We start from the raw sequence: 22,642 nt of genomic DNA, 5'->3' as shown, positions 1-22,642 counted from the left end.
GTTTGGTGAAGAAGTCTATACTGTATTATACTTTTAATGTCCTAGCGATTGGTCTTGACTGGAAGCAAGTTCCCTGAAGAACTCATGTATCAAATGAGGAAGCAAGAGCCCCAGAGTTTTAGGTTTCAAAGGATTGAAGACTTAATGCTAAGTGCAAATGCAAGTGGACATTTAACTGTGCACATACTTTTTACAAGGACTTGTTATTTGTTTTAGTTAGGGATTTGGTTACAGAGTTGATTGAGCTTTTAAAAAAATTTTTTAAATCTCTTTTTTTAAAAAAAAGAAATGGGGTCTCGCTGTGTTGCCAGGCTAGCCTCTAACTCCTAGGCTCCAGTGATCCACCTGCTTAAAGTGCTGGGATCACAGGTGTGTGCCACTTTGCCTGGCCCTGAATTTTATTTTATTTTATTTTTTATTTTATAGACAGAGTCTTGTTCTTTTGCCCAGGTCTGGAGTACAGTGGCACAATCATAGCTCATTGTAACCTTGAATTCCCGGGCTCGAGCAATCCTCCTGTATCATCCTCCCTAGTAGCTGGGACTACAGGCCCACGCCACCACACCTGGCTAATTTTTTAAATTTTTGCAGAGACAGGGTCTTGCTATGTTGACCAGGCTGGAGTGTGATGGCACAATCATGGCTCACTGCAACCTTGAATTCCTGGCCTCAACCAGTCCTCCTGCCTTGGCCTCCCAAGTGCTGGGATTACAGGTGTGAACCACTGAGCCCAGCCCCAGTTTTAATTTTAAAGGAAATTTACATTTGAAATTTGTGCCACATCAGGTATTTTTACACAGTATGTCAAAACACCTCTAAATGGACTCTGCTGTTTGGCTATGCTTGGAATTGACCTCCCTAAACGTTGCAAACAAATTTTGACCAGACATAAACTTAACTTTTGAGGAACTGTCAGGATGTTTGTGTAAAAAAGAGGGTAGTCCTTTAATTTCATTTAGCTGTTAACTTTCTGAAGCGTTCATTTCAGGAATATTTTGAATGGAAAGCTCTTTAACATTACATTCTTACTGACCAGTATAGCTTGTTTCTACTTTTGAGCAAGTAAAACCAGTGAACTTAAAATAAGATTTAGTTGGCATTACTTTTACAAAGATAGAAATCCATGATTTAGAACTTTGTTACTGATATGATTTATTTACCTCCATAGGTTTGTACATATTTTCATTAAAATGTGTCTGTGATGTGCTTTTAATAATATTTAAAAATATTATATAAAATATTCACTTTAAAAATAAAAACTTTTTTAATTACAGAAAGACCCAAATGGGACCAGTAGTTTGCCAACTGTAAGTTCTCTTCTACAAGAAATCGATGTACAGAACGAGGAGGTGGCAGCTTTTTGTCAATCCATTACAAAGTAAGGAATTTTTCTTTATAAATTACAGATTCTTTAAATTAAATGCTCATTTAAAAAATTTACTTGGGAAATGAGTTTAGTGCTAATAATTCTAAAATTTTGTAAATTTTAATTATTTTCTTGTGGCTAAAATTTTAAGTCAAATAGTTAATGGGCACATTAACACAAACTACAGTAGAACAATCCTTACCTGTTAGGGTTCTGAATATTTAGAAGAAATAATTGAGGTCAGACTGCAGACTTCTGACACTCTAGTACCCATTGAAAATATGGCTTACATGTAAGTTTTGATACACTTAGAAAGTGCCTACTTTTGTTTTCTAGAGCCTTAATTTTGACATAAACTTCCAAGCATTCAAAATACTGTCCTGTTTATTTAAAAGGTGATATAACAGACAAGATTAGAAGAGTAAATATATTTTCTGAAGATTATAAAAATGCATTTCTTAAATATTCTCTCAACCTTAAATGTGTCTAATATTCATTATAGATGAGGAAACTGAGACTCAGAGAAGTAACAAAATTTGCTTGGCTAGTCAATAACAGAGCCAGATTTCCTTTGCCTCTGGTTAAATGTGTTTTCTTTCCATTATGTCATTGTATTCATCAGGACTTCTGTTATAAATGCTAGAAACCCATATTGAAATTAAATCAGGAAGGATTATATACTGGTTCACAAACCTATATAGCAGAAAGAGGAAGGATGAGTCAGAGTTCAATAACAGCAAGATCCAGGAATTCACACTGTAAATCCCCTCCTCCCTTAGACTCTCCTTTCTCATTCCTTTTCCTTTCCCTCCTTCCTCACTTTTCTTCTCCTGCCTTCCCTTCATGCATGTTAGCTTCATTGTCTTCGGCTGTAGATGGGGCTTTAGAAGACAGGAAATTAAGCCACTGATAACTTTGACTTCATATTCTAATGGTCTCATTAGCAGAAAGCGAAAAGGAGTCCTCTTAGCCAGCCAGATAGAAAATTCTCACAGAAGCAAAGAGTGGAACAACAAACATTGTGGCCAAGAGGATGAGATCTGTTATCTAAAGAAGGGAAAGTAGATCACCACTGGGAGATTTATTCTGAATCTAGCATTTTCTTCAGTGTGGTATGCTTTGCTAATAGCAGGATTTGGGGTTCCCAGATCATTTTTGAGTATATACACCATTTTAATGTTAAGGTACATACTAATATTTAACTAGATTTTCTGGACCATTGGTAATGTTATATTAAAACTCTGTCTTCCTTTATGTTACTTTTTAACCAACATTTCTTTTCTTCGGAATACCTTAGGGGAGGAAAATAACAGTAGAGCCACTTTTTCTTTTTGGCCAAAGTGTTTCCTTAACTGAATTTTTTTAGCATATATTTTTCAGGAGACATTTAAAATAGAAGGGACATTTAGGTGACTTAATATGCAAATTGAATGTATTGCAAATTACCTGTGCCTTTAGGCCATTATATCATTACCTGTGTGGTTAATGGTTTGAAAATAATGTTACCTTAATGGTTTGGAAATAATCTGTTATGTATTTGTTTAGTTCTTTCACTTTTTTCCCCAAACAAGCCTTGTATATTTTCTGTTAGGCTGTGTTGAGTAACTGCTGCATTTAAGCTTTGCAGGTTGAAAAATTAGGCTTGCTATGGTCTGCCTTTTTTCCCCCATTTGAATCTTACATGATTTACACAAACCCTGCCACTAAATGAAAATGGTTATTCACACACACACATACACACTTATGTAATATGAAATCCCAAATGGACTAAAGAGAGAATGAGTTCTTTTTGTAATTTTATTTTTATTAGTAGACTTTCATTGCAACAAATATTTATCAGAGCAGTAAGAAGTGGAGGTATTTTTGAAGCCATGTTCTGGGACCTTCTCTCATTCGCTTATGGACTTGGAGATTGGGGTCAGGAGATATCCTTTGGAGAAATTCGTGGCTCTGTTTTTTCCAAGATGCTCATTTTTGCAGTGGATTTTTAAAACAAGTATTTATACTGTTAATTAGCCAGTTCTTTCACAAGAATGGAAAACAAACACCACATGTATTCACCATTAAATTGGAATTAATTGAACAACACTTACGTGCATATATGGAAATAACACTCATCGGAAATCAAGCAGGTGGGAGGGTGGAGGAGGGGATGAGTAAATTCACACCTAATAGGTACAGTGCACACTGTCTGGGTGATGGGCACACTTATAACTTTGATTCAAACTGTACAAAAGCAATTTATGTAACCAAAACGTTTGTACCCCTATAATACTCTGAAATAAAATAAAAAATTTAAACAAAAAGACATACAGAAAAAAAATTAGTTATTTCTTTACTTTTTGAAATCTCCTAAAATTATTCATTTAATCATTTAAATTCAGCTGTGAAATTAATATCATGCTGTCAGAATGATATTTGTTTATAGTTAAGATTACTGTATGACAGAATTTAGTGCTGATTCTAGGCCTTGGTTTTTGTTATTGTTTATCTGTGAAATTAAAGAGTTAGACCAGTGATCTCAAGAATCTCTTTCACTTTAAGGTTCTGTAATACATTGATTCAGGATATTTTTCGTTATTACTTCATTTTTTGGTTTTTATTTCTTGTTTTTCTTTCCTTTCACACTTATCATAATTGACAAAGTTTGCTGTCTCTACTAGTTATAGGTCCAGGGAAAGTTCTTATATAATACCAGTTAAATACCAGTAGAAGTTATTGCCACTTCATTTGTCGTCCTTTAGGATAAGACGAGAGGAGCAACCACACTCTATACCCATCTTTCTGAACAGCTTTCTAGTCTTCATTTCTTTATAAATAGCTTAGATCTAATACTCACATTCTATAATAGTATCTTGACCCCAAGGACTTCCTGTATGTTGTCAAGGACTTCATCTCTGCATTTAGTTAATTTTATTCTAAACAAGGCTGACTATACTTTCCTATAAAGTAGTGTTAAAGTGTTAATTCAATTAAAACCTTTTTAAACCCTCATTTTTATCCTTTCTCCTGTCCTTCTAGTTTTGCATGATTTGGCTAGCTGTACAGAGTTTTAGCTTGATTGAGCACACAGTAGGAAAATAAACCATAAAGGATTTTAGTTTATGCATAGAGATACTAAATTTCCTGAACTGTACAGCACCATTAAACAAACAAAACCTTTTCTTTGGGTGATAGGGAAATGGAAATTTTAGAGAAAATAAAAACTGGAGTTAAAAAAAATACTCTTTATAGGTACTTACTTAAGAACATCAAGCTACAATGTGTAGCCTAGAGTGTCCATAATAATACCTTATCTGGTCTATTATATTTAAAATGAATAATTTACTCAGCAGTTATGTTAATACTTTAATTTGTTTTTGTATGTTTAAAAGTTTAGTTACAATGTAAAACAAAACAAAAACCCACCCAGCTGTAAGGAATCTATTATATTTCAGGTGTTTTGGTACATTTTTGTGATTTTTAGAAAGTAAATAAAACAAAGACATGCTGTAGTTTCTGGACTTGGTATCATCCATGGTATCAAGCAGATACAGAAAGGACTCATTTTAAAAGCATTGTTTGTGGTTAACTGTTTTTAAGGGTATAAGTTCAGTGACATTAACTGCATTCACACTGTTGTGTAAAAGAAAGGACTGATTTTAAGAAAGGGAAATAAAGAAGCCCTCCTTTCCCCGCAAACAAAACCAAGTTCATTAAATGTAACTTTTGTCACTGGAATTTTTGTCTAATAAATTCTTGTTTTCTGAGCTATCATCAGAAACTTCTGTGTTTACTTTTATTATCCTTAAGGATTTCTGACAATTGACGACTTGCTTAGATAGAGAAAAAAATTCTCTGCCATATTATATATTAGTTAATTTCATTATTTGATATGAACATCTGTCTTATTCTGCTTGTGTTGCTATAAAGGAATACCTGAGACTGGGTAATTTATAAAGAAGAAAAGTTTGTTTGGTTCATGATTCTGCTGGCTAATAAATCAGGCATCTAGTGAAAGCCTCGGGCTGCTTGTACTCCTGGTGGAAGGCAAAGGGCATGTGCAGAGATCACATGGTGAGAGAGGAAGCAAGAGAGAGAAAGGTGGGAGAGGTGTCATGGTTCTTTTTAACCACCAGCTTTTATGGGAACTAATAGAGAATTCCCTTATTATCAGTAAGATGGCACTAAACCATTCATGAGGGATCTGCTCCCATGACCCAAACACCTCCCATTAAGCCCCACCTCTAACGTTGGGGATCAAATTTCAGTATGCAATTTCGGGGGGAACACACATCCAAACCATAGCAGCATCTATTTAAGCTGTAGAAAACAAGAGAATACCAAGCATATGAGAAATAATGAGAATCTTAGGCTAGGTTCCCTGAAGGTCTTGCCATTGTGTTGCAGAGTGGTAAGCTTGGCAGCAATTAAATGTCTAAAGATAAGGTGTATACATTTAAAGGTGCAGTTCCAGTATCCATTTAAGATTATTAAATTACTTTCTTTTATTACATTTCTTCTTTTTAATATTGGATTCATTGTGTCACTTAAGATGAAAGTACTGAAACCAGATTTATTCATTCAGTAATTCATTTATATGACAAGAAGCTTGTGGTGCTTATCATATACTAGGCACTGTTCTTAAGTGCTTTATAAACTTACATACTTCTCACAACAACTCTATGAGGTAAGTAATAGTATTATCCTGAGTTTATAGAAGAAGAAAGTGAAACAAGGAGACTCAATAACTTACCCAAGGTCACACAGCTAGTAAGTAGTAAAATTAGGATTCACACTAAGGTAATCTGGCACTAGTGGCAGTACAATAACCATTACATTTGCTGTCTCTCCAAAACCTTTCTTCCTGTCATCTCAAACTATTTTATTCTACTTCTATGACTTGATTATTTTAATCTCCACCGAAGGAAATAGATAATACTTCCAGCATTCATTCCATTCATAGCCCTGTGAAAAGCAGATGGAAGGACTGGCACCAGTCTTCCAACCTCCAGAAAAAAGTCAGTTAAAGGAAGCCCACAAGTATAAAGAAGTCATTAAATTCCGCTTTGTCTTCTAATAACAGCAATGCTGTCTGCAGATAAGCCATACACCATGTTCATGTATTTAAATTTAAACTGTGTTGCTCCAGTGAATACCTTTGCCTGCAAGTCTTCCAATTCCCTAAGTTTTAGAATTTAGAAATCATTTTGAGGGAATAAAGGCACTATTAAGCATGTAAAAACCCCTTGGCTATGTTCGTTTTTCATTGTCTACCTACCAAAAACAATGTTTGTAGGAAAAAGTTCCTTAGGGAAAAAAGATTTTTTAAAGACAAAAAACTTTTTATCTCTCTGGCCATTACAGTTTTAGGGCTACATTGTCTATATTGTCAGTAATTCATTTAAAATGTACCGTTTTGTTTAACTATGCCGTGTGGCAAAAGAATCTGAAGCAGAGAACCTCATTTAATGCCATTTATCCAATATGTGCTTGAATAATGTTGATAGTGTTACTGAAGATATCCTGGCAGTAGTAATCTCTTCCTTTTTCTTGAGTTCCTTTTATGTAAAAGGCTAATACTGGTATTTGGAATTTTGCGGTTCTCACAGGCTGCTTTAGAGTTGGACAAAGACACAGAATTGAGTGGCTATAAACATGTAAAGTCTTGTTCAGAGCTCTTAAATGCAGCTTTTTAAAAAAGAATTTAATTTCTTCTTTCTTGTGAACAGATTGAAGACCAAATTTCCATATACCAATCATTGCACAAATCGAGGCTATTTGTTAAGTCCAGTCACAGTGCAAAGAAGCATATGTGGAGAAAATGCTAGTGTGAAAGTCTCCATTGAAATTGAAGGATTTCAACTACCAGTTACTTTTACATGTGATGGTAAGTTTGTAGGTCTGTTGGTGGGAAAATGTTTAAAATATCAGTATTATCATTCATTTAATAAACCAACTTTGTTATCTTTAGGTGTCCTTTTGGCATTCATTTTCTGGTTAGGACTAGTGGGGAAACAGGTTATCTTTATAACTACATATTTCTCTGAGAAGTGGTGAGTAACTTTTGTTAATCAGTGGTTCTTGGGTACAACCCACAAGCATTAGATAGAAAAGCTAATTATAATCTTGTTATTTTTTTTTCTTTTTACGGCAAGAAGAATGTTTGTTTATAAATGGTTTTGGTAAAATTGAAATTCCAGATATCATGTTAAGTTCCTCTAAGGAGAAGATAATTCTCTGACTGGACATGGTGGCTTATGCCTGTAATCCTAGCACTTTGGGATGCTAAGGTGGGAGGATCACTTGAGGTCAGGAATTCCAGACCAGCCTGAGTGAGACCCCCTCTCTACAAAAAATAAAAAATTTGCTGAGTGTGGTGGCACGCACCTGTATTCCCAGCTACTTGGGGGGCTGAGGCAGGAGGATTGCTTGAGCCCAGGAGTTTGAAGTTGTAGTGAGCCATGATGACACCATTGCACTCTAGCTGGGGCACAAAATGTAAGACTCTGTCTCAAAAAAAAAAAAAATAATAAAATTCTCCTTTGGTTTTTATTCTCCCTTCCAAACTTGGTGTGGGTATCCTCTCTAGAGGTACATCCCCAAAGCATGTAGGACATTTTTTGTTAATAGCTTTATTGATTGATTGATAGACAGGGTCTCACACTGTCACCCAGGCTGGAGTGCAGTGGTGCGATCATAGCTCACTGCAGCCTCGAACTCCTGGGCTCAAGTGGTCCTCCTGGCTCAGTCTCCCGAATAGCTAGAACTACAGGCATTCGCTGCCATGCCTGGCTAATTTTTAAAAATTTTAGTAGAGATGGTCTCACGATGTTGCCTGGACTGGTCTTAAACTCCTTGCCTCAAATGATCCTCCTGCCTGGATCTCTCGAAGTGCTGGGATTATGGGCGTAATCCACTATACCCAGCCTGTTATAGTTTTTAAAACTGCTTTTATTTCTTTCAGAGTTTATTACATTTCGTAATGTGTATTATTTTAACGGGATGCCAACAGTGGAATAAGATCCTATATTTCTATAGTACTTTGGTCTAAGAATTATGCCATTGTTTTTCTTAATAAGGTTATGACTAGGAATATGTCCAATATTTGGATACATTCTTTCTAGCTTTGTACTTTTGAAGGCCATATGAAAAAATACAAATCTGAAACAGAAAAATGTTAGCCAACTGTAACAGTCATTCTTTTAGTTTCTAAAGGAAACTACCTTAAATTTTTGTTTTGGGAATCATTTAGGTATGCAGTGAGAATTAATACTAAAGTTCAAAAGTTCAGTGGGCATTTTGATTAAAATAAACATGAGTAAGCATTGATAGCAAATGTCTTAAATTGTATCAAATTTTGACTTACTGCATTAAATCTGACTAATCTTGAAGTATTTCAAATGTCTGTTGTTTGGTTATTCATAAATGTGTACATTTATAATGTATACCTGTGTTAGGAAATGTAACCAAATTATGGTAGAAGTGATTTGGGTGTTCAAAGTATAAATGTCACCTTACATTTGACTATTCAGAAATGTAGCTATTATATTAGAGGTTATTATATTAGATAGAGGCCTTTTCTGCCAAGCCGCTGATTTTCATGTAGTTTTAATGTGATCACTCTCTTTTAAAAATTAAACATAGAAGCTTTAAGTATAGAAATAGGTTACTTTAAAGGTAACTTTAAAAGTTTTTAATGTGTTGTAATCTTAGTATCCATCTTTTGCCAAGAATGATAATTGAACAGTACTGCTACTTGCTATATTTTTATTCTTCATTGGAAAATTTACTGGGCACATGTCAAACATTTAAAATAGTGATTCTTTTTCTTATAATTTATTTTAAATAATTGTTTGCTAGATACTGCTAAATGTCATCTGTGGAGTACTGGTTCCAGGACCTCCCTTCTATACCAAAAATCTAGGATGCTCAAATCTCTGATATAAAAGGCATAGTATTTGCAAATAATCTATGCACATCCTCCCATATACTTTAAATCATCTCTAGATTACTTATAATATATAATACAATGTAAATGTTGTATAAATAGTTGCTGTACTATATTGTTTAGGGGATGATGACAAGGCAAAAAGTCTGCACATGTTCAGTACAGATACAATTTTTTTCTTTTCAAATATTTTCCATCTGAGGTCAATTGAATCCACGGATGCAGAACTCATGGATGGGGGTACCAACTATATTAGGTTAAATAAAACATATTATTAAAATTAGTTGACCTCTTTCCTTTTACTTTTTTCAGTGTGGCTACTAGAATATTTTTAATTATATATGTGGCCTACATATGTGGCTTACATTATATTTCTATTGTACAGTGCTATCTTATTTTTTTTTTCTTTTTTTCTGTTTTTTTTTTTGTCTTCTCTTTTTTGTTTCTTTTTTTTTTCTTACTTGGCTTCTGAATTGCAAATACAGTGCTATCTTAGATTACACAGTCTTGTACGGTCTTGTGTAAGTATATACTTAGAGGTACATGAATAAAATGAAAATGATGACTAACTCTTTTACAGTGAGTTCTACTGTAGAAATCATTATAATGCAAGCCCTTTGCTGGGTACATGATGACTTGAATCAAGTAGATGTTGGCAGCTATGTTCTGAAAGTTTGTGGTCAAGAGGAAGTGCTACAGAAGTAAGTTCATATACCTACTGAACAATATCTTTGAAAATTTCATTTTAATTAGGAATTTTTTAAGTTAAATTTATAATAAAAAAATACATTCGGTCCTATTTGAGTTGATTCATTGGATTAGTAAACTTGTATTGAGATATACTATGTCTAAGATGTCATGTCTAAGACAGCGGTAAGATTTCAGAGATAGGTAAGACCTGGTATTCCCTTAGGAAGTTTATAGTCTTATACAGGAGGAATTGCAGGTAATTGATTAATAAGTGAATGTAATGTTTTTTTCTTTTTGTAAAGAGTCAATAGTCACATTATTATTATCATTATTTTTTTTTTGAGACAGAGTCTCACTCTGTTGCCTGGGCTAGAGTGCCGTGGCATCAGCTTAGCTCACAGCAACCTCAAACTCCTGGGCTCAAGTGATCCTTCTGCCTCAGCCTCCTGAGTAGCTGGGACTATAGGCATGTGCCTCCATGCCCAGCTAATTTTTTCTATTTATATTTTTAGTTGTCCAGCTAATTTCTTTCTATTTTTAGTAGAGACGGGGTCTCGCTCTTGCTCAGGCTGGTCTCGAACTCCTGAGCTCAAACCATCCACCTGCCTCGGTCTCCCAGAGTGCTAGGATTACAGGCATGAGCCACTGCTCCCGGCCTAATAGTCACATTATTACAGACTCCATTTTCCTTTTATGTCATGCACTGTTACTTTATGGACAGTAGTCAGCTGTAATTTGTTTTTAGTTGCCTAAAATAATAATTATGTGAATCTTTTTCTTAACTGGGTAATTTGTTATATCTAGCATTTAGTCTAATTGTTTTATAGATTTCATTCTCCTAGACTATTAGAAATGCCCTGTCCTTATTTTTCGTATTTCCTTCTTCATCTTTGTCTTCCTCTTCTTCACTTTGACTCTTCTCATAAAGAATAATTCCTCTGTTTAAATGCTCACAGTTGGTTAAAAAGTGATCTCTGTATTTTACCATTCTTTTCAATTTCTGATTCAGATGTAACTTATATTTTACTCTCACCTCTATAGTTTCTAATTTGAGTAGTATAGTGAATAATTAATATATTTTAACAGTAACCATTGTCTTGGAAGTCATGAACATATTCAAAACTGTCGAAAATGGGACACAGAGATTAGACTACAACTCTTGACCTTCAGTGCCATGTGCCAAAATCTGGCCCGAATAGTAAGTGTGTATTTTATAACTGATTTGCATTTGGTTGAATCTCCATAATTCTGTTAATTAACGAATTTTTAATTTGTACGTTTTTCAAGAATTCTGGATTGGAATGGGGTGAGGAAATCATCATCAACAGAAATTCTTTTCAAGCAGATTCCGGAGATTTTCATTCATGGAGGTTTAGATAGCATACTCCTCAGAGGCAGAGGCATATTTGAAAATCAAAGTGGAGGAATTAAAAGTTTGATTTGTAATAGTTTTACATACAAGTGAAAACATCAGGGTCAGTCAAGGAAAATGAGGATTAAGGAAAGATTTTGAAAACTAAATATGGGTTGGGGGGGAGGGGAAGGTCCATATTGACCTTTGTACCAAACTGAGAAAAATAAATTATTTCTCAAAAAATGAAAACTAATTCCTTGTTTTAAAAGTCCAGTACTTCAGCAGGTGGATGCTCTTAAAAAACAAAAGGTTCAGTACTTTTTTTTGAGGTTAAAGCAAAATACAATGCAGGAAATTTAGCCATTGTATTACTGTATAAACCCTTGATGAATTTATAAGTGAAGTTTTAATCTCTAAAGAGAGTTACTCTTCATTTGGTAGAATTTTAGATGGAAAAATACCAGTCATTTCTACTTTCGTTTTTCTTGGTTTTCTTTTCTTAGATTTTGCTTCTATGTTAGGTAGAATTTATTTCATTTGGGTGGAAAGTATTTCACAAAATTCAGTACATTTTGGCAGTCATTAGTAACTTTTCAGTTTCTTAACAAATTATGTTTTTAACTACATTTACATAATGTGGACTTACGATAGAAGACCAGTACCTTGTTTATTAGGAGTTGGAAGGGAGCGGGAGGAAACTTGATTATCATTAGAAAAAATAATACAGAAATTGAAGTGATATCTTCCCCATCTGATCTCCATCCCACCTTCATTTGGCTGTCTGCCATCTTTAAAAGTATTTTTAGCTCTCTAATTCTCTCTGTATAGGCAGAAGTAATTTTTGCTTTAAGAGCTATTTATATATCAGAAACTAGACTTAAAAGCATTTATGTTTTCCAGTCACTTTTATAATTGAGTCAATTATAAATATTTAATTCTGATAGTATTTTTTCTTCAGTTCTGAAAAAATCACTTTAATTTCAATATTTCATCACATACTTAACTATATTTAATTTGACAATAGAAAGACCAAGGAGTGGACTTGATTTTTTTTTTTGGTAAACATTTGTGTATATGTGTTTGTTTAGGCAGAAGATGATTCAACACCTGTGGATTTGAACAAACACCTACATCAAATAGAAAAACCTTATAAAGAAGTCATAACAAGGTATAGCATCCAAAGCATTAATTACAGGTTTTCAAACTTTGTTTTTGGATGTGAATACATTTCTTTCAGTGATTAAAACAATCATTTTTGTATATAGTGCTCTTCAGCCACAGTAACTGTGCTTTCTTTCAGACACCCTGTTGAAGAACTCTTAGATTCTTATCACAACCAAGTGGAGTTGGCTCTTCAAATTGAAGTAAGTCTTAATTTACATTTTGACATGATTTAAAGATTCTTGTTTCCAATGCTAGTGTTGGCATTGGGTTAAATATTTTAGGACTTTTAAAACTATAATTTTTAGGCCAGGCAAGATGGTGTGCCTATAATCCCACCACTTTGGGAGGCTGAAGTGGGAGGATTGCTTGAGGTCAGGAATTTTGAGGCTAGCCTGGCAACATAGCAAGACCCTGTCTCTACAAAAAAATTAAAAACTTAGCTGGGTGTTGTGGCACACACCTGTAGTCCTAGCCACTTGGGAGGCTGAGGTAGGAGGATTACTTGAGCCCAGGAGTTTGAAGTTGCAGTGAGCTATGATCACACCACTGCATTCCACCCTGGGTGACATAGCGTGACCCTGTCTCTTTAATTAAAAAAAAAAAAAAGGAAAAACTATATTCTTTTTTTTTTTTTTTTGTACACCAGGGATTTAATATATTCTTGATTTTGATGTTTGATGTCTTATTTTCTGACCCAGCTTATTAACAGGAGGTCAGGAAATTGCGAAAGTATTTTTGTTTGTTTTTATCTTTAAGAGATGGGGTCTGGCTGTGTTGCCCAGGCTGGCCTCAAATTCCTGGGCTCAATTCATTCTCCTACCTTAGCCTCCTGAGTAGCTGGGACTATGGGCGTGAGCCACTACACCCAGTTAGGAAGTTGGAGAAGTTTTGATTGCTCCTGGCCTTTAGTTTCTGGAGATGAGATGTTAATTCATTTTGCTAAAATGAAGTTAGGATGGCAATAGGGGTTTTGAAGCAAAGAATGATGGTTTGGTTTAATATTCTATGGGAAAGGGGAAGGATTGCTGACCAAGGACAGATGAAGGAAATGCTGAGTGGCATGGAGGTTCCTGCTCAAATCAGGGACTGTTCCTGCTGAAATTGGGGACTGTTCTATGTGGTTGTGAGATTTTCTTAGAAGTACTCGGCTGTGTGGTAGAAGAAGCAGAGGAGAGAGTTTGGTCAGAATGAGGGTGTGAGGGCTAGAAGCAAAGGAGCTTGTGATCAGAGTATGATACTGTAGTTAAGGCACTGACAGGGTACAGTTTTGGGGTTTAAGATATTGTGAATTTTCCACATGAACATTTATGGAACTGAAGCTTTTATTACAGGATATAGGGTAGAAACTCAGATAAATATCCAGAGCAAAAATATGGCATGCATTGGGGGATGACCACATGTGAGTAGGAAGGCATATCAGTGTGGGCCAGTCAGGAGACAGAAACTATACTAGTTATTTGAACAGGGTAATTTAAAGAATTGTTAATTAGTAAAAGATGGTTAACTATTCAAATGGGTGAAAGAGGACTGGTAAGACAGGAGTTGGTGTACTCTGGCTCAAACACCAAATCTGATCTGCTCCCCATTTTTGCAAATAAAGTTTTATCGGATCACAGCCATGGTCATTTGCTTATGTATTGTCTGTGTTTTCACATCTTAATGGCAGAGTTGAATTGTGACAAAGGCTGTATGGCCCACAAAGCCTAAAATATTTACTAACTGGCCTTTTAAAGAAAAAATTTGCCAGCCCCACTTTAAGGGTTCTCGAAATAGCAAATGTAAAAAAGCTGCTGTCACCTCTAGGCTAAGGAAAAATGGACAGTGAAGAAACTCTAAGAACTTATGCTAAGACCTCTATCTACCCCAACCCCAGACCAAAATTTAGCCTCTCCCACAGGAACACACACGTTGCCTATGGCAAAGAAACTTGCTAGAGGACTTTATTTAGAGCTATCAGATATGAAGAGCATGGCCTGAGGGTGCAAGTAGAACTGGTCTATGAGGAACACTGAGCTCTAACGCTGAATTTTAAAAAATAGAGGACTGGAATCCGGATGGGAAGTATCTTCCTAATGTTCTTGCATGCGAGTGTCTCTTCTGTGTGTTCTATTGACAAAACCTAACATTGTTTATAGGGTCTAGCTCTAGTAACACGAAGTAGAGCAAAAGAAGAGTAGATTTTGAAACTGATGGATAATGAATTGATAATTGGCATATAAAGAATGATATAGAATGGTATAGGAAAATGGCCTGAGTGTCAAAACTGGAAAGGTTTTTGCATGAAGGTAGAGTAAAAGGAAGCAGAATATAGGTCAAGTAAGCAAAAATGGGGTGCCAGAAAACAGCTTCTGGCCCTGAGGACTTCAGGGTAATTGGGTGTTTTAGAAAATTAGGTGGTTTCATTTAAGCTTGAAGGTGAAGGGAATATTCAGTATATGCTAGCCAAGCCTTAAGGGTGGAAAAATTTAAATTTTTAAGGGATGGTATAGTACTGAGTTTCAGCCCATTCTAACAGTACTTGGCATAAAAGTTTGGCGTAAATGTTTTATGAATTAATGAATAGGTTTCTTAATGAGGTATGTACTTCTCATTAAGAGTAGAGAAGAATTTTTAAATTCTTCTCATCAGGTAAGTGATTTTACAATATTTTAGTACATGTATACTTTTGGATCATGGTGAAATCAACTGTGATGGCATGATACAGAAGAATTGTCCTCAAGTTTTTTTTATCAGCTAAAACTTATAAAGTAATGGTTGTATAGATGTAAATGATGCTTAAAAGTTAATGTTGCCCTGTGTTATTAATATGTGACCAACCTCTGAAGAAGTTGGTTTTTGATACCAAATTTTTGCAGAAGGAAGAGAAGGATTATTTTCAATGTGGAAATTATTCACAAATGAGAATTAAAATATAGTTCTAGTTTTAGTAATTTGCTACTAATTTATTGCTTATACTTTTGGTTCTAATAAGAAATTAATGGCATTTGCATAATTGTGTCAGACAAAGTGAAAATTAATCAAGCCTTGCTTTTTCCTACTCCAAAATAAACTATATAATTGAAAAGCTATCTTTTTTTCTTTTCTTTTTCATCACAAAAGAGTAGAGGATATCTGTTAGGCATGTCTAAAATATCTAGTTTTTTACTTCATCTCTGAAATTGGTCCTTTAAATTTCACTTACTTACGTTTATTTTATTTTTTATTTTTAAAGAACCAGCACCGAGCAGTAGATCAAGTAATTAAAGCTGTAAGAAAAATCTGTAGTGCTTTAGATGGTGTAGAGACTCTTGCCATTACAGAATCAGTAAAGAAGCTAAAGAGAGCCGTTAATCTTCCAAAGAGTAAAACTGCTGATGTGAGTATTTTTAGTAAGTAGCATTTGTTGCAATATGTACTTGAGTGAGCATCTATCACTTAAACTGGGAGGTTTCGGCCTTCTGCTGGGCAAAATATTACCATTTTAACTTTGGCTTTTACTTTTGAGTTGATTCAGTCACTTATTTGGTTAGGTGGGGATTCCTTGGTAAGGAGATAGGCTGCTTTATGAGAGATGACATTGAATTAGGTGAACCTTTTGTGTGTAGAGGGAGACCTCTGTCATAAATGAGTTGATTGGAGGTTTAAAGGTAGATACTAAGCTTGGAGCACCTGGAAGGTAGTAGCTATCATTTCGCCCTCTGCATAGAAATGTCTGATTGCCAGCGGGCAGAAATTCTGCTTTGGATCATACCGCTCCCTATTGAAAAAAGACCAAGAAGCCTCAGAAGTAGTGACTTACTGCCTCAGAAGCAGCAAGGTTAGGAGCCTTCTCTTTATGTCATACTGTGCTTTTAATAAAAGCTCTCCCTTTTGGTATTTCCATGGGGATTTAATTAACTCTGTTCATAGGAGTGTTTATATCTTTGATGGGAAGGATGAAAGAAGAGGTGGACCTCAACAGCCACCATAAATTTAAAAAATGGAAAAGTCGTGTTGATGGTGTGTCCCTTGATATCTAAGAGATAACTCAGTCCATGCATTCTGAAAGGGATCCTATTCAGATGGTATATGGAGATTTGGGTTTCTTTATTTCTACTTTATTATTTTGTGCATCTTTTAGATGTTAAAAAAAATATGAAATCACTTGGAGGTGATTAACTACCATGGCCCTAATGTCTGAGGTTTCCATTTATTTTACTCATTTGCTGGATAAAGGAGCAGAGAGTAGGTGGGAGGGGAGCTCAATTTAAATAATTATAGAAACTTTTTTGAGTCATCAAATGGTAATAAATGGAGTTCTAGGTTTTTTTTTCTTTAAGGATATTGGTACGCTATTATAGAGCAACCAATGGAAAATAAAATACTATAATAGTGTACTTATCACTTCTGGGCTTAATTAATTAATATTAAGTAATTAAGTAATACTAATTACTTAATTGGTTTAACAAGGGAGACTGTTGTGTTTCTGATATTTTGTTGTAATTTTCACTTTGATTTTCTTGATACTAAAAGTCATGTATTTATTTTGGGTTTTTCTCTTTCTTTTTGCATTCTTTATTGTATTGTTATTAACTGACTGTTTACAGACACTTGGGAGGTTTCCCTTGGGAAGGGTTTCTTTGACATAGCATTTAATTGAATATATTGAAGATAAAGGTAAACATTTTATATTATGTCATGGGCAATTTTCTGTCTAACATGTCTGTGTGTGTGCAGATGACTTCATTGTCTGGAGGAGGAGATACTAGCCAGAGTTCAATTCGGGGTATGTGTTTAAATTCTTTGAATTAGAGCAATTGTCATTACTTTTTCAGAGAATTATATTAATATTTTACTTAAATCTAGGCTCACTGAATCCTGAAAATCCTGTTCAAGTAAGCATGGACCAATTAACTGCAGCAATTTATGATCTTCTCAGACTCCATGCAAATTCTGGTAGGAGTCCTGCAGACTGTGCCCAAAGTAACAGGAACATCAAAGAAGCATGGACTACAACAGAACAGCTCCAGTTTACTATTTTTGCTGCACATGGAATTTCAAGTAACTGGGTATCAAAGTAAGTAACTGTTTAAAAGAAAATATGCACAGCTTTATCTAGAAGCTATTCTAATCTTATAAAATGTCAGCAACTATTGTTATTTTAGCATTTTAAATGATGATACAAGACTAAGCAGATTCTTTTGTGGTTTTCATAAAAATTATAGAGATGTTTGAAGCTATTACAGTTAAAAAATATAGCTCTTACATGCAAAAAGGACAGGAAAATATATGTTGAAACTTACCAGAGCAAATGTTAATTAGTAAGTCAATATAAGACTGCTGTTCTTTCTGCCTTTCCATTAGAACCAGAGTAATTTAAAACAGAGTGTAATGGGACTGGATTTCAAGACTTTTTTTCCCCCTTTAGTAGTTTAAATTTACTGATTGCTAAGCTTTGAAGTCTACATATTTCTTCTATTGAAATTTTAAAACAGGCTTTCACTTTTTGATTTTGTCAATGCCATAAAGGCATTATAGCAAATTTTGCCAATTTTAATTTATTTGAAAATGACTAATAGGAACTGAAAAGTCTGAAATGATACTTTTAGTGAAAGTAGTTTCATAATAGCTTAATGCTATGAAGTAAAGCCTATAGAAGAGGTACCAAAAATAAATTCTGCTTAAAGTGAGCTTTAAATTAAAAAATAACATAATGACTTGAAAATGGTATTTTAACTCATTCAATAAATATTTACTGAGCACCATATATGGGCAGTGTTTTTAGTACTGGGAATCATAAGGGAACAAAAAACCTCTGCCTTCCTAGAACTTGCATTTAAATGGGCAGTTCTGTTGTCCGAAGGTATTTCATTTTTAAAAATATTTGCAGGGATAATGCCCTCCTCATCCTCCATATACATACACACATGAAAATTAATTTAGGGACACTAGTGTGAAGAACAAATACCCAGTGAAAGACAACACAGAAAACAGTGATAATTAAGGTGGAAAGAAAGTTAATAAAGTGCTGAAGTAAATGAAGGCAAGTGGGATGAAGTTGAGAAAAGTAATCAGTTAGCTTAGGGGTATTTTGTGAACCAATGAAATTTGATTTGAAATATATTTAGAATAATAAATAGATTGTACATATGAACAAAATGGTTAACATATAAGCCTAGCAGTAAGTTAGAATATGAGTAGAATACTATTTTATTGAACCTAAGACTCCTGCCTTACAAAATTACCTTACTGTTATCTAACTGCCTCTGTACTTGATAATAATTGTTGGCCAAGTCACTGCTGTCTGAGAGAATACAATAGCATCTGTCCCCATGGATGGAAGCATCCCAATAGACTAGGAAGATTGGCTCAATGTAAGTTAAGTCCATACACTATTAATGTGTTCTATTTCAGTAGCTTAGCAAAGGAAAATGACACTGAGAGAAGGTATTGTTTGTCTTCTTTCTTCCTAGAATTTACCTAGAAATGGTTAAATACATTATTCAGTGTCATTCAACTAAAATCTAAAGCTAGTAACTAACTGAACACAAAATTTAAATAAATTCTCTAGCTGGTGTCATTATGGCATCACTTTAAACTGGTACATAGGGACATATGTTCTCCTGTGTACCCCCTTTGCTATACCTCTTCTCTATTTTCATAGAATTTGCAATGGTTAAATTTGAGATGGATTTCTAAAAATTCAAATGAATAGTGACCATATTATTTCATAGATTAGTCACTTTGGGGGAAGAATACCCTAATGTATTTATATTAGTTAGCTAATTTATATTATCAAGATAGAAATCAAATTAAACTATTTTTTCCCTCAGTTATGAAAAATACTACTTGATATGCTCCCTGTCTCACAATGGAAAGGATCTTTTTAAACCTATTCAATCAAAGAAGGTTGGCACTTATAAGAATTTCTTCTATCTTATTAAATGGGATGAACTGTAAGTGCAATTTCTGGCTTTTTATTCTTTCAGTGTGCCCTGTTCTTTTTTCAATGTATACATCCAAGCTTTAATTTTTATTACTGTTTTCATTGAAATTCATTAACTTCTTACTGCTGTCTTAAGGTCTCTTCTAGATATGAAGAGTCTATAGAGTCTGTTCTACAGAACAGACTGAAATTCTCTTTTAAAAATCTGAAATACTCTTTTAAACCTATGTATCACTAAATTGCAAAAACATGCTATTCTTTTTAGACATTATCAAGTTAAAATATAAATTTACATAAAATTCTAAAAAGATGGTGTTCTATAACATTGCTTACTTTAGTATTTATTCTGTAATGCTATATAACAATCCTGGCCCTTGATTACTAGATAATAAAAAAAAAATTGTCTTAAATCTATGTAGAAGATATTTTATACTAATAATTTTAAAATACTGTTTTTAAACTCAGGGAATTCTCATTATTTAGACAGATAGGCAGTTCAACTTTTGGTATTTGTTCCACATGTATTAAATGGTTTCCTATTTTTCTCTCTTATTTCTTAAATTGCAAAATAATATATGTGAAAGCAATCAAATAACACAAAACTGCATATGAGGTAACAAGGTCACTCTTTTCAACACTTAGTATCTCAAGAGTGACCACCATCAACCTCGTGTTTTAATTCTTTCAGACTTTGAAAAACAATGCACTGGTAAACATATATGTCTGTTTGTGTATATATGTGCCCACTTACATCCCCAAACAGAAATGCTCATAAACATTCATCTAGTTTTTTGAATAAGAAATAAAAATGACTACCATTATTTTGCCTGGAAATTGATGTAATTAAGTAAGCCTGGAAATTAAGTAAAAGTGCTTATAAGTTTTTAAAGAAGGAAATGTTATATTTTGAAAGTTTAGATTGTTTAGATTTAGATTATTTAGTTTAGATTTAGATTTAGATAAAATTTGTTTATTCCAAATTTTTAACAGTACAAATTAGCCCAGCTTACTATTTAGCTAAAGTTTACTTGGGATTAAAGATTACTTGATAAATCAAATAAAACACCTAAAATTGTCAGTCTCATTAAAGGGTTAAACTTCACATTCAATCTAACTTGCTCTTTCTATTAATACATTTTTTCCTCCATAGAATTATTTTTCCCATCCAGATATCACAATTACCATTAGAATCACTTCTTCACCTTACTCTTTTTGGAATTTTAAATCAGAGCAGTGGAAGTTCCCCTGATTGTAATAAGCAGAGAAAGGGGCCAGAAGCTTTGGGCAAAGTTTCTTTACCTCTGTTTGACTTTAAACGGTAAGTATTACTGAATTGTGACAGTGAGTTACTGTGGACACATCTGTACATCAGAATTGGCTGGAAGACAAGGGGCTATGGGGAGCGACAATGACATACATGAGCAAATGTGCTGCCTCAGTTTTTCCAATGGGATAAAAGGCCAGTTCAGAGACACAGATAAGAGGAAACCAGACAAAGTTATTGTGCTTTAAGTCTGAACATACCTGAATGGGTATGCAGAGGATGTTTGCCAATGACTCTTTTTTTTTTTTTTTTTTTTTTTTTTGAGACAGAGTCTCACTCTGTTGCCCGGGCTAGAGTACCGTGGCATCAGCCTAGCTCACAGCAACCTCAAACTCCTGGTCTCAAGTGATCCTCCTGCCTCAGCCTCCCAACTAACTGGGACTATAGGCGTGCACCACCACGCCCGGCTAATTTTTTCTATTTTTAATTGCCTGGCTAATTTCTTTCTATTTTTAGTAGAGACAGGGTCTTGCTCTTGCTGAGGCTGGACTCAAACTCCTGACCTCAAGGGATCCTCCTGCCTCGGCCTTCCGGAGTGCTAGGATTACAGGCATGAGCCACCACACCTGGCCTGCCAATGACTCTTTAACTGCCATATTTATAAAGTACAGTATTATTCTCATAATTCTTTGTCTTGTAAATTCCCTTGATATTAATAAAAGAACTTCATTTTTGCTCTTTTCATCCCTTTCTTACTGTTCTCCAGTTCAGAGAATCTATAGCTGCACATTATTCCCTTTCTTAATTCTCTTTCCCTTACTAATCTATCCCTTACTACCATGAGCCTGTGGTCTTTAATCTCCAAAGGCCCGATACATGTTCAGAAACCTATTGAGGACTCTTTCCCTTATCCTTGGGAGTAAAGGAATTCCTTTTGAGCTTTGTGTCAATTAATAGCTAATGGGATGGTGAGATCTATCTAGCCTTTCAGCTGAGTATTTTAATTATGTTCTAAGTAATAATAGGTTTCATGAGATGATCAAAGTTCTTCCTAAAGGGGAAAAAAAATAGAAGAAGTTTGGGATATGTTATATTCAGCACATGGGAACATTCTGGTGATAGATAATACACATTAGCATATTAAAGCATCTGTAAAGTTTTATAGTCAAGAAGTCAATTTATGTTTTATGACGTTTACTGTAATAACAAACACATGTAGCACTTACTATATACGAGGTATTAGTCTGAATGCTGTACACATATCCTATTTTCCTCACAACTGCCTTGTGAGGTAGGTGTTGTTATTATCCCTTTTTATAGAGGGAGAAATCAAAGTACAGAGGTTAAGTGACTTTCTCCAGGGTACTTAACTAATAAGTGGTGGAATTGGGATTTGAACCAGGTAGTCTGGCTACAGGGTCTGTGTTCTTAACTATTATCCTATATTGACATTCTCAAACTTATCTGATAGTATGACACTCTTTTGTTGTTCTAGAATGTATCTTTTGAAACACTGTGTTCCAGGGGACAGTTTGGGAAATGATTTAATAATGGATCTATTTAACCTAAGATAAAACAATTAAGGCTGGGCACCGTGGCTCACGCCTGTAATCCTAGCACTCTGGGAAGTCAAGGTGGAAGGATCATTTGAGGTCAGGAGTTTGAGACCAGCCTGAAAAAGAGTGAGACTCCATCTCTACAAATAATAGAAAAAGTAACTGGGCGTGGTGGCACCCAGCTGTAGTCCCAGCTACTCAGGAGGCTGAGGTGGGAGGATCACTTAAACCCAGGAGTTTGAGGTTGCCGTGAGCTATGATGATGCCACTGCACTCTAGCCAGGGTGACAGAGCGAGACTCTGTCTCAAAAAAAAAAAAGATAAAACAAATATTAAAAATGAAAAAATTCAGACCAGGCTTGATGACTCATGCCTGTAGTCCTAGCACCCTGGGAGGCTGAGGTTGAGAGGATT

General features: G+C 34.6%; 1 protein-coding gene across 4 annotated transcripts in view; it reads left to right on the top strand.

Annotated features, from left to right (window-relative positions):
• Window positions 1-22,642, top strand: part of PIK3C2A (phosphatidylinositol-4-phosphate 3-kinase catalytic subunit type 2 alpha) — an 89,543-nt gene that overhangs the window by 35,870 nt on the left and 31,031 nt on the right. For all 4 annotated transcript variants that reach the window (XM_045557604.1, XM_045557605.1, XM_045557607.1 and 1 more), the window contains exons 3-13: window positions 1,275-1,378; window positions 7,078-7,235; window positions 9,877-9,997; window positions 11,073-11,184; window positions 12,429-12,508; window positions 12,641-12,704; window positions 15,716-15,859; window positions 17,200-17,248; window positions 17,329-17,539; window positions 19,296-19,418; window positions 20,559-20,726. In XM_045557604.1, coding sequence (XP_045413560.1) covers window positions 1,275-1,378; window positions 7,078-7,235; window positions 9,877-9,997; window positions 11,073-11,184; window positions 12,429-12,508; window positions 12,641-12,704; window positions 15,716-15,859; window positions 17,200-17,248; window positions 17,329-17,539; window positions 19,296-19,418; window positions 20,559-20,726 — 1,334 coding nt within the window. The remainder of the gene's footprint in view (window positions 1-1,274; window positions 1,379-7,077; window positions 7,236-9,876; window positions 9,998-11,072; window positions 11,185-12,428; window positions 12,509-12,640; window positions 12,705-15,715; window positions 15,860-17,199; window positions 17,249-17,328; window positions 17,540-19,295; window positions 19,419-20,558; window positions 20,727-22,642) is intronic.

This window comes from Lemur catta, chromosome 7 (genome assembly GCF_020740605.2).
Source record: "Lemur catta isolate mLemCat1 chromosome 7, mLemCat1.pri, whole genome shotgun sequence".
Classification (NCBI taxonomy): Eukaryota; Metazoa; Chordata; class Mammalia; order Primates; family Lemuridae; genus Lemur; species Lemur catta.
This window is presented reverse-complemented; position numbering and strand designations above follow the sequence as displayed.